Here is a 13,137-nt window from a genome sequence, read left to right as displayed (position 1 = left end):
TGAGAATGTGCGACTACTCCCACAGTCGGAGAGTGCATGATCGATGACAATTAGAACGCGGCAAAAAACTCGTTTAGAAAAAGGGAATTTTTATCTCTACATTTTGGCACACTAGAACCAGATGTGTGACTTGAATATTCTGTACTGGCAATTTTAGAATGACGTAGGAGTACATGATGGTACACGTGATAATTAGAAATTATTTTTTTTTTCGGAAGTGTCGGTAAATGTATCCTGCCTGAATGATAATTGGAGTCCCTATTTTTAGCACAGGTTGAGAAAACGTGTCAATCTATCGACTCTCACCTGAAGTAGACGTTCTCTTGTCTCTCTCGCAGCCTGTAGGATACAGTAGGAGTCTACAGGCGCCCTGTTCTCGACTTTTACGTCAAGTTCTGGAAAACGACATGTCGAAAACAAGTTGATAGTTCAAGGTGATTTTTAAGCGAAAAATAGGCTCGTCTCTAAACTTAAGACAGTATAGATGCCGTGATTACTTTTCATATGATAGCCTAACACCCTAGAAATGGTATTAAGGATACACGAAGTATAACTAATCAGGATATCTAGTATTAAAGGCCTTCGTTATTCAACCATGGAATTTTTTGGAAAAGGAAATTATTCTTAGGACGAAAATAACCCTCTGACGTAGCATGGGTGGTATTTACTGTAACTATTAAGGATTTTCGGCTCTTGTTGCTTCAGAAGCAACACCCTGCAGTAGTTAAAAAAAAAACTGAAAATAATGTTTGGACTTCTGTTAACTGCGATAACTTTTTTGGGTTAAAAGCTTTCATAACAGTGGTCGCTCCTAAGACTTTTAAATAGTTAAATCTCTTAAACCCCTAAAAAGGTAGATATTTTTTGAAAACTTTCCTTTTCCAAATCCATAGCCATAAAAAAGTTTTGCTACAGAGCATTTCAATACACGCACACACACACACACACACACACACACAGACGCTCAGTGTACAGGGGTGGCTGCTGGGAGTTACTGTGTGAAGGTGTGTAGTCAAGGTCATGAGTGTGGAGCGGAGGAAGGCGATACAGGATGAGTAATGGTGACGTCCATTGACTGGATCAAGTAACCACTGGGAAACTGAAGAAAATGGGTGCTTCGGTGCGCTGATACCCGCAGTGAGAACTTGGTAGGCTGTCGGCAACACGAATGCCGTTTTCTGCTTTAGTCGGTGTATCAAGAGATTATTTTTGTTCATAGAAGTGAGTAAAAGGTCGTGGATTTCAGAGGGTAGAGTGCGTGGTTGGGGAGGCTGTTGAGAGGGATGATATAAGGTGAAGTGCGTTATTGGGATGGTGGATGCTAGGACTGACAGAAGTTAAGTGTGTGGCTGGTATGGTTGTTGCTAGGACTGATGTAAGGGCTGTGCGCGGTTGGTGTGGTGGTTGCTAGGACTAATAATAGCTGAAACGTGTTTGGCGGAGTGGTCGCTAGGACTGATACAAACTCAGGATAAGTGAAGAAAGTCTTATGAAAAAAAAAGCGATTGAATATTTTTTTCCCCGCATCAGATCTTCACGTGACTAGATTGTAAACTCTGTGAGAAAGTTCTTCATGATAAAAAAGTGTGAATTATATGTTCACGGAGTATACAAAAGAAAAGATGTAGTGAAGATGAAGTCTTGGGATACATCTATGTGACGAAGTAGATGACAAAGAAGCATAGATCACAAACTTCCACAGTCTTCCAAGACATCTAAGGGGAGCTGGAAATTTTAAAATAACCATAAAATAAGCACCACCAAAGACCTCAGAACACAGTCTGTGATGTAACAAATGAGGATAGGTACATATAGAGATGGCAAGAAAATGGAGCAGATGGCACAAGAATGAAGAGAGGATATGGCACTCTACTGCAGCGATGATAGTGGCGGTGGAGGCCAAGTGAATGTAGAGCGCACACCTGCAAATTTATCCCCTGGTGTACACCTCATATACACTCGTACAGCAAGGGTTGGTTGATGTGTATCCGTACATCCGTATATAGAAATACACAGATAAATACCGCGTAATCTATTACTCCTCAGAAACTGATATCCACACACCATAGCCATTATAGGCTTAGGCTTCCTATGAACAATGTGGCGGAGGTCTAAGCGACTCGTTTTAGATCTGTGGTGAAAATGGGATTGACGAGAAATCTGTGACTGTGATTCGGTTTATGTATGCAGGGAGAGAGATAGAGAGGGAGAGGTGGTGGTGGGAGCAAGAAATACTAGAAAGAGTGGACGCAGGAGATATTGCTTCGTGGGAATGTGCAAGGACCCCTTGGAGACCACAGAAGGCTGTGAAATGTTGCAGAATAACTAGTTAGTATATCCACATTTGTGTAAAAAAACGGGTAAATGTAAAAGAAAATGAATCGAAACATTTTAATGAAGGAAAGCGAAAGGTTATGGTATGACTATAAACTGAGAACGATTGAGAACGGACAGACAATGGTACAAAGACTGCAAAAAGATCTAGTTATTGTGGATGAAATGTCATAAAGTTAAGATACAAGACTTCCTGAAGTATTGTCATACTTAATAAAAGGGAGGCAATCTGGAATCTTTGTGTGTGTGTGTTTTATCTGGTAAACGATGCCTCAATTTTCTGACAACTTTATTTTTGTACTACTGTGTTTATAGAGTCCATAAATTTTTGACTTAACATTGTCAAACTTCACTATCTACCTGCAACCGAAGCTGACGAGTAAAAGTGTCTTCTTTTCTTTATTTTACAGATAACGCCACTACGGTCATGTGTGAACTTTACATTCGAAGCTTTGGATCCATCGACCCCAACTCTATGGTGAGTGTTACTGTGTTTAATATCTTCGATTCATTCAGAAAGTCGACATTGATCTCTTTTTCTTGACTCCTTGAGTCAGATTAATCCCAGGATGAACTGTTATTTGACGTTAAAGCCTCTGACTTGATGCAAATTCTTCGTTAATTACGTATTTTTTGAAAGATTGTCTGGTTAAGGAAAAAGAGATCATATGGTCATTTTTTTTTTTTTTTCGAACCATTTGCTTTGCTCTGCCTTAGGGAGGTAGTTAGGAACTGAACTTCTCGAAAAATGAGATCTTTCGTGTTACATTCTTCTGTTCCTTCTTTTAGAGTGATGATACAGGAGTGGGGGATTTTCTTAAGGCCCCAACCCCCAAATTAGCTCTCCATTCCTCTTGTAGCCGTACCGTTATTACACAGAGAGGATGGGTGGGTAACATGTCTTCGTCTCTACCCACATGAATGTTGATACGTGATTCTTAAGCATGAAACATTTATGGCTTTCCGTAGTATCCTGGACATTCATTGAAATGAAAGGTAATATAATCAAGACTCCTGATTAATCAGGAAAAGTTAATCATACGGGTCAGGAGCATCAGTCTGTTAAGTGAAAAATAAAAATATAAGTCGGGAAAAGAGTCGTGCCAAGGCAGTCCCCCTCCAAGGGTGTACAGCCTCAGGTTCCTGTGAGAGTCTGCTCATGGCCATCAAAATGGTAATCAGTATTTGGCCCCCTGGTGTTATCACGGTCTCCGGGTGGGTTCGAGGAACCGTTTGCCTCACACAATGGGCCGGTCTTGGCGTTCGTGCCGTTAACATTCCCTGAGGCTTCTTAAAAGGTGGCTTTGAGGAGTGTGTGGGAGGAATGTCTGAGTTGACCACAGCTGGAAAGACGGAGGCAATCAAGGCGAGGAGGGAATACGCGCGACGAGATTAGCACAAAGAGGCAAATTCATTTAAACTTTTTTTTTTGTCTATAGCTCTCGGGACTCTAATGCTTTACTGTTAGTCATATTGTCCTGTCGTCATCCGTGGCTCTGACATGTATGATTCTGGCCATTTTGATTTAGATTGTGTTAGTCCGTCACTTGTGAGGTTGTCTTAATTGTGAGCCTTCGTTTGTGAGTTTTCTCGTTTGAAACTCGATCGCTTTTGGTTCTGTTGTCTGTGATTCTAGTAACTTTTGTTATTCTACGTTGTCTCTTTTCACAGTGGGTCTATCGTATGTCAATATTTCCTATATAATTTTGTCTTCTGATTCTGCAATGCAAAATTTCTGTCCTTGGTGAATCTGTTCTGTGACTTTTTTCGTATGTTCTGTTCCCTTTACGTCTGTATCCTGTAGTTCTGTCATTCATAAAGCCTTCATTTATCAGACCACACGAAGGTGAGCATTGTCTCGAAATATTCCTTATTTTCACCGACGAAGGAAGACCATTTGAATATATCTGAAAGAATATATACGATATTCTCCCATTGTCCAAGGGATGGGCGTGCCTTTACCTTGCAGTTTCTGGTTCCCGCCAGCCGCTTCTCTTAAAACCAAGTATAGGCACAGCAAATTATCAATTCCCAGAACTGGTGCATTTGCACGGTAAAACCCCTAATAATCTGAAGTTATCTCCCATAACTTCAAAACGCCCCCTACCATTCACTGGATATTTTCTTGTATTTTTGATCGCTCAAACTGTGCAGAGCTGCGTAACTAGGTTTAGTCAAATGCAAATAACCAGTCCTAAAATGTGAGTAAAAAGGTTCCATAAGTTCCGAGTGAGCTTGTTCATACAAGATGACATAATGGAGTTTTCTCTTTTTATGTCAGGAAAGGATAAGGAAAATGTTATCTTGCCTCCATCATTTGGAATGAATGTTCAAGAAATGAAATGATGCGATATCCCAACCAATCAAGAATCAGATGAGCTAGAGGGATTGAGGTATGTCTATCATACGATAGACACACAGTTATAATCATTCATCCCCCTGATGAATCTCGTGGTGTCATTAACTATAATGAAAGAAGTATAGGAAAATGGAACATTACATACTACAAATGTAAATGTATGTTTGAACTAATATATATATTTCTTTCATACTATTCGCCATTTCCCGCATTAGCGAGGTAGCGTTGAGAACAGAGGACTGGGCCCTTGAGGGAATATCCTCACCTGGGCCCCTTCTCTGTTCCCTCTTTTGGAAAAAAAAAAAAAAAAAAGTGAGAGGGGAGGATTTCCAGCCCCCCGCTCCCTCCCCTTTTAGTCGCCTTCTACGACACGCAGGGAATACGTGGGAAGTATTCTTTCTCCCCTATCCCCTGGGATAAAATATATATATATATATATATATATATATATATATATATATATATATATATATATATATATATTGATAGAAAGTAAGCTGGTGAGCCTGTAAATTTAGAGACTAATGGTTATGCACCATTTATAAAGTGGAATATCGCTAACCTGTCTTCCCTCCATTTCATGAACCACTTTCCTACTTGGATATCAATCTCATATTAGTGAAATACTATCAACTTGGATTCCTACGTCTACGGCATTAATTATAAAGAAATCTGCGTGAAATGCGTTGCCCAATATCCCTTAACATGAAGAATGTTTATTACTCTTTATATTTTTCTTTTAAGAAATAGTACCATAAAAGGGAGCCAAGTACAAGAACTAGAGGATGTGAATAAATAAAAATGCCACGAACGCACATTATATGGCCAGCATTTAATAACATAACTAATTAGTTGAAATACAGCTTTTACAACACAGACCCCTCGTTCACCATAATGAATAGCACCTATTTAGGGATTCTGAATAAAATTATAATTTTGAAAAAGTCAAAAAGCAAGGTGATTAAAATGTTTTTTCTCCTAGGTATAAACACTTTTGTTTTCAAACTGGTGAAATAACACTGTAATTCTTAGTACTAATTATGTTAACAAATGGTACTAATGAACCACAGGACGCGTCTAATCAAGAAATTAATGAAAAAAAAAAAACATGTAGTTACCTTGGAGCATAAAGACGCTATTCATCAGCCGAAATAGAACTTTTTATTTTGAAACCCACGGATGGAATGGTACTTTTAAGGATTTTAGGACAAAAAATTGTCTTTCTCAATTATAAAATGAAGAATTTTATGACCTTAGACTAACCTTACGGAGCATAAAGCTACAGTTCTCGTCCCTCTTGAGTACCTCACTACTAACCAATCCTCTCTTTCCTTCAGTACGTAGACCAACATGAAGCTGAGCCTTCCAAAAACAACAGGAAGAACGTTTCTGCTTCGCCCATATCGACCACAAAGCCTTCACCTTGCACGGCGACTGATCAGCGGATCAGCCAAAAGGCATGATTCTCACCTATTGACCCCGTAATCTAGTCTAGCACTCTCGCACCCCTCGTATCATAACCAGAACTAAGGAGTCGTAACTCTCGCGATAATCGGTAATATCGTCGCTAATCTCGCTCGGTACTTTCATGCGGAGTTGTCTGTTGCATGGATACGACTAGTAATTCTCCCGCGCGATAACTCCCACAAAATCACTCTGTTTATGTTGCTGTAGGAAACAATAGCGTTAATTATGCTGATACGGTGCCGCCAACCGCACCACCTCAAAATTAATGACCCACCGATATACGTGCCCAGTGTGTTGATGGTACTGCGTAAAATATTATATTTCGCCTCGCCACTGGAAGCTTTGTTGGATACTCCCTCCCTCTCGCTCGTCACTGGTATTACATTAGCCATATTTCCTCTCTCAAGTTCAGACGTCAATGGCCAATTGAAATGTAGATAGCCAGGGTTATTGTTCCCGAGACGAACGAGTCGCTGTGGAAGAGGGTGGTGATAAATCTCCGCTCCGACTCTGGTCTTCCTAATGCCTCCTCCTACTCCCGCCTCGGTTTTTCCCTCCTCAGAGGGCTGGACGGGGAGAGAGGGACGTTGCCATTAGCTACTGTTGTGTGTATGAAGATAAATGGAAAGAGCTTTCGCCATTTACTGAGTTGAGGGACAAACGTTAGCAATGTATGTGTGTCAAGTTGCATTTCTGTCTTTGTGTGTATCTTTGTATGTTAATATATGCGGGTTTCTCTGTGTGTCTTTATTTGTGCATGTTTGTGTGCATGATTATCTGTATGTATTAACGTCTGTCAGTAATTTTTGAGAGAGAGAGAGAGAGAGAGAGAGAGAGAGAGAGAGAGAGAGAGAGAGAGAGAGAGAGAGAGAGAGAGAGAGAGGTTAGCTCTCCACACCCCTTTTGATATATTTAGCGTATACCGGAACACAACAGCACTCTCTTACCTGCGCACACACAACTCTCCCAACACGTGAATGGTCAGTGCCCATTCACTAGTACCACGAAAGGCTATTGCCACTTCTTGGGTTGTACAAGAGAACCCGTAACATTATCAGTAGCGTGACGCAACGGGGATGAAGAGATGTAGCGAAAACATATCAGATGTAAGAACTGATGTTTAGGAACTTACTGGGCGTAAGATCTGATGTATGGAACCTAGCAGATATAAGATCTAATGTAGGGAACTTAGAAGATGTAAGATATGATGTAGGAAACTTAGTTGACGAAAGATCTAATGTAGGAAATTTAGTAGACATAGGATCTAATGTAGGGAACTTAGCAGATGCAAGATCTGATGTAGGAAACTTGATGATTTCCATACGATTGGCTAAATCTAAATCTGTTTGGATCAAGTAACGAACTCCGCGAGTCTCATCCAGATCTGAAGGACATAACGCACGCCGTCTGACTCAGACATGGAATGAGAAAAGTTTTCAGAGACTGGAGTCTCGAAGTTCTTCTCGAACAGCTCATAGCAAATGACTGTTGCCAGTCATGAGGATTCGGTGGATATCATGGATGTCAAGTAACGAGTTTGAAGTTGTTGGTACCTCTAGAAACTGTGCCACAACAAAGCAAAATCTTCTTAATGTTACAGAAATAATAAGACCTCTTTCAGTGAAGGTACGAACTCACACCATCGCTAACATGGGACCATGAATTTGGCGTGAGCTGAAACGTATTTAGAATATAACATGTGAAGAATTAAGTTTGAGCGAATTGAAAATTAAATATGATGTTGACACACACACCACACACAGGTGAACAGACAAGTTGGATCATACGTCATCCTCAGTGCCTGGCATGTCTAAGGGAGATAAGAGGATTCCTCTCGGCTGAGCTTCCAAAGGCTGGTTTTTCTCTAAAATGGACGAGGGGTGTTATCCCCGTCGTTCTCTAACACACTATAAATATAGTCCTATATACTGTCCCCAGTATATTCGTAGCTTCCCCCAGACCGCTCGCAGTGCACCTCCTCTGTCTTACTTTTCTCTTGATGGATCATGTATTCCCCAAAGCGTAGCACTCCTCCATAAATCATCTTCCCCAGCAATAATATATCTTCAGTAGCTTTACCGTAAAAGACATTCTTCCCTCAGCCGTACCCAAACAAAAGTCTTACCTGATACAGCGTCAATATATTATCTGTCAATCTCTCTTTTTGATGACATACCTGAATATAAACCCATCCTCGCCAAAACTGGTTTCCAGAACCCATTTCCCTTCTCTTGACTGACTGACTGAAGGCATAAGCCACTCTCTCCCTTTCTCTTTTTCTTGGCCTTGCCTCTCACAGCCCCTTTCATCCTCTGTAATCTCCTAGTGATACAGGTAGGCGACCATCCATGTCACCGAGAGAGCTACTCCTTTTTCATAATGTCTGTCAGAACGGTCTTGCGCAACTTAGATGTTAATAAAGCGGTAGTTGACGCCGCTGTTACTGCTCTTCAACGGCAGGGTGGTAATGCCTGCCGCTACTGCGTCCGCTCAACAGCAGGAAGTGATAACCACTGCTGTTCAACAGTGGTGGTTAATGACTGCTGATGTTCAACAGCAGTAGATATTGACTCCTACAGCTCGATGACAGTAGTAGTAGACAGTTTCTATCAGCAGCAATGGTTAATGACTAATGGTGTCTAACGGCATCGATTAAACTGCCAGTGTTCAACGGCAGCGATTGATGACTGACGGTGTTCAACGGCAGAAGGTAATGATTAGTAATCAAGTATTGCTATACCAGGGTCTTTGCTTAGTATAATTATTAGTAAAGCGTGTGGGTTTTACTGGTCTTGGACAGTAAAGTGAGCCTTCACTGGATATTAATTAGGCTTTCATAAAGTGTATCATTTACCGTTCTTTCATACGTTTCTCAAGACTGTGTATTATTCTTTACTGTGTTTAGAACTAGAGAATCAATTAATTTGTAATTCTGAAAGACCTGTGCTTGGTTGCATCATTGGGGCTAAATAACCAAGAACTGCAGAGTGAGTTTGCCGTTACCTCAGTTCTGTATTTTGCCTTTTGCTGTGATTATGATTATCATTCGGGGGGGATACTTTCTCTCCACGTGATCAAATGATCGTTCCCAATCACCGAAAAGCACTACTCTTTCCACAGTAGAGACTGTGTTAGGTAATCTGTCAAAGGATCTTGGCGAATGACATTCTGAAGGCGAGGCCTGGGATGGTCTCTTGGCCCGTCCATTTCTTCATTGACAGGATCAATATCATTGATTATATGGACAAGAAATGTATGAAACGTGTGTGTGTGTGTGTGTGTGTGTGTGTGTGTGTGTGTGTGTGTGTGTGTGTGTACAGAATCCGGCTTTTTCCTCTAATATCATCCACTTAGTGACGCTTAGCGACGCATGAATTAGTTCAAAGGTTTTTTTCACAAAGTGGATGACTCCAGTTCTGGACCTGTGAGCTTAACTTCAAGGATACTAATTTGCCTTTGAAAGAGGGTGTAATATTTTCTCTGTAGAGGTAATTAGATGAACCAGGATTCATATATATATCTTTTTTCCAGACTTAAATGGTTTCTATACTTCATCAGGTAAATGATTGGGTAAAAAACCGTTTGGTTAGTTGCTAATTTGGGTTTTGGGCCTTTCAGCTACCAGGATAATTACTGCCGTCAGAATCATTTTTATAAACGTCTGTCGGAATGACTTGAATGCCTTCTGTAAGTGTTCACTTAAATACTAATTTTTGTTCAAATTGAAAGACTAAATGCGAGTTATCATAAGTAAAATGAATTTTGAGTATATATATATATATATATATATATATATATATATATATATATATATATATATATATATATATATATATATGTATATATATATGATGTATATATATATCGCTAGAGACGACATTCGGTTGCATGTGACGTCTCAGCTAGAAGAGAAAACGAAAATATAACCATTACATATTTCCTAACGTAGACTGATTACATCTGCTTAACGTTAGTCCGAGGCACTGATACCAAAACACTGATAATGAGTGTGCTCACTTGCTGCTATGTTGGCACAGTCCGACAGGTGATGTGACTGAGGTAGAACGGTACAGTGCAAAGCCAAGTACTGACTGAATAAAACATAACACAGACAATACTTCATTACACAGTGCAAGCAGAGGAAACTTGATTGCATTACCACGAATATGGTCTTCAAAGGGAGTGCGTGTGTGTGTCTGGTGCTCACAGGAACTGGTAAGGTTGGTTATTACCCTCCTCGGACTATCTTGATATGGATCCATTAGCTTAGTTGCTCCTCAGGCCTTGTATAACCTGTCTTGTGAAAGCCAAACCAATACATGACAGGCGTAATATATCTGCTTTGCTTAGTCAATATACCACACAACACTGTATAGGCATTTCTTATGGTAACATTTAAATGGTTACCAAAATTTAATCTCTGTGAACATGGTTGTGGGAATGTTTTGAATACTTTTCTTATTTTTCTTAAATTTGTTCCTATTAAAAACACTTTTTAACCAAAAACTTTTTTTTGTTTAATTGGTTGTTTCTACAGCAGTTGCCCATAATCAAGAGCCAAGTTTCTCACCAAGTAACTACAAGCTTTTATATATATATATATATATATATATATATATATATATATATATATATATATATATATATATATATATATATTGTGGACGTGGAATTCCATTTTCATAATTTGGATCCATTCTTGCAGGATCAATAGCCACGCGTCCTGTGTCACGAACCACAACAATATATGACGGTCCAATACTTATCGGATTTTCCTCTTATGCTCCTCACATTTCGCCATGTCACTGCATGTGACTCCTCATGTTGCATCCTGCTACTGTCTTGATCCAGGCTCTGTTGTCAGGATGTTTGTCTTTTCGACGGCGTATCACATTTCAGGAGTCTACGCTGAGAATTAAGACAGTAATGTCTACTTTGGGGTTGAAAGAATACGTATCCGAGGCTCTGAAGTATCAGGTAGTGTTCTGAAGTGCAGAATGAATCCAGTATGCAAAAACGTAGATAAAACATCGAAATATGGAAAATATGATAATCGGCTACATGATACCATAGAATAGGAAATGGATAGTTCTCTGGTTTGTTTTCGTTCATGATGTTCTGTGATCTTAGGAATGCGCGAGTGGTGGAGACAGGCCCTTATCCTAGGTGCTGGAGTCGTAAGCCTCGATGTTTACAAATTTAAGAAGTTTTGATGAGGACGACCCAGAAAGACTGTATAGCACCTGCTCTTGTACACTGACGTCTCGGGATCCAAACGTACACACAAATCTATACAGTAGTACAGAGGTGAAAATCGGTCACCATCTTTACTTTTATGTGGTCTTTTGAGTGCTTGTGGTGCTTTTTAGATATTTTGTGTGCTTTTCGGGACATTTTAGGAAACTTTGATTTATACCTCCGTTAACTCTTTGTTCCAAGGACGATATTCTTTATTCGTATGTACACGCGTCCTCTTTATGCACTGGCGGTCTGGTGTGATTTAGTATGAATTCGACCCAAGTTTCTTTTGGGAATTGGTGGCTCCATCCTGAGCTCCTTTGAACTGCATCATTTGTCTATGCCGGCAAATGGTTAACATTTATACAATGACCTCATTTCTCTGTAATGCCAGATATCTTATTTACTTTGGGAAGTGGTTGATGGCGTCTTTATCACAATCACACGGCCATTTCATAAGAATCATTGCGTATCATGAAGGAAGTCTAAGATTTTGTATAGTTTTCCATTCAGGATTAATCTATACATTAAGATCATTGCGAGTTAAAAGGTATGAATCGGGTGGGCCTCTTGAGGCGATATGTAATAGGTAGGAGTGCGGGGGACGCGGTAACTGCCTCCGACCGACTCGAGAAAGGTTTAGAAGGATTTCCACAATTATCTTTCCTCGTATTTCAAAGTAGTTTTTGCCTCGTTTACGGCCACCGGGAGAAATATATTCCTACCCAGATAACGGGATCTGCATATCTTCACGAGCCAGATTGTGTGCTTCTCTTATTTATTTACATTCTTTTGTCTATCCTATCTCTCCCTTTCCCTGGTGGATAGTAGGTGGTAGGCAGTACAACACACCTGGGTATCGAGAGAGTATGTGACGACTGCGCAGTGAGCCAGCACTTCTGTGGTTGTCAAGTGTCACTTTCATAGTTCGGGCAAATGTCTTTTCTCTCTGCATCATCCACATGTGGGCAGCTGGCTTTTAGTCCGGTAGCATACAGTATCTCACCCTCTTACGTAACACTTAACAATACTCGTTCCTCATAACTCTATATATCCCTTCCTTGAACGTTACGCGTTGTCCCTGCTTGTGGGTGAAATCGCGTCGTAAGTATTTGTAAGTATACAAACATGCTATGGTAGAAAATATCTTTGTTCTCATTCTAGGCACTGATAAATACTTTTCCATTCCACTTATCTAACTATGTACCTGAGTTATGACTCGCCCAAGCACCCTGCAGACAGGGATTACAAAACTGTTGCATCATTAAAGAAATTTTCAGTTGGTCCCAACACTACACCAAGTTTGGAGGGTCTCTAGTAACAAGGAAAAACAAGAGTTAAAAAGTTGGAGACTTGTAGTGCCACGACGGTACCTCTTGTAGTAGCCAGACGACCTGAGGTTGCTGGTAGCCTTAAGGCCCATTAGGTGAACATTTGGTAACGACGACAACAGCTTTGTCCCTTCTCTTAACAGATTATGAAATGCCGGAGAATGTTAGCAGACCGCTCCTCACCCACATACGCAAAGCTATAGGACAACAAATACTACTTTTGCCACTATGTCCTACTTTTCTATAATCTTATCTATCTCTTTTAACCATCATTGGCAGTAAAATTCTCTAGTATTAGTGAAGCTTTCTTTGTGCTTCATTTCACATTTCTACATGAATCACACGTAACAGCTTGACTTAAATCCACCTAACTTTTAAAGCCAAGCAAATCTGCAGTATATGAGTGGC

At 40.2% G+C, this 13,137-nt stretch overlaps 1 protein-coding gene across 5 annotated transcripts in view; it reads left to right on the top strand.

Annotated features, from left to right (window-relative positions):
- LOC139759554 (glycine receptor subunit alpha-2-like) overlaps window positions 1–13,137 on the top strand; it is a 269,976-nt gene that overhangs the window by 107,512 nt on the left and 149,327 nt on the right. For all 5 annotated transcript variants that reach the window (XM_071681818.1, XM_071681820.1, XM_071681819.1 and 2 more), the window contains one exon: window positions 2,745–2,812. In XM_071681818.1, the coding sequence (XP_071537919.1) occupies window positions 2,745–2,812 (68 nt within the window). The remainder of the gene's footprint in view (window positions 1–2,744; window positions 2,813–13,137) is intronic.

Source organism: Panulirus ornatus, chromosome 33, assembly GCF_036320965.1.
Source record: "Panulirus ornatus isolate Po-2019 chromosome 33, ASM3632096v1, whole genome shotgun sequence".
Classification (NCBI taxonomy): Eukaryota; Metazoa; Arthropoda; class Malacostraca; order Decapoda; family Palinuridae; genus Panulirus; species Panulirus ornatus.
This window is presented reverse-complemented; position numbering and strand designations above follow the sequence as displayed.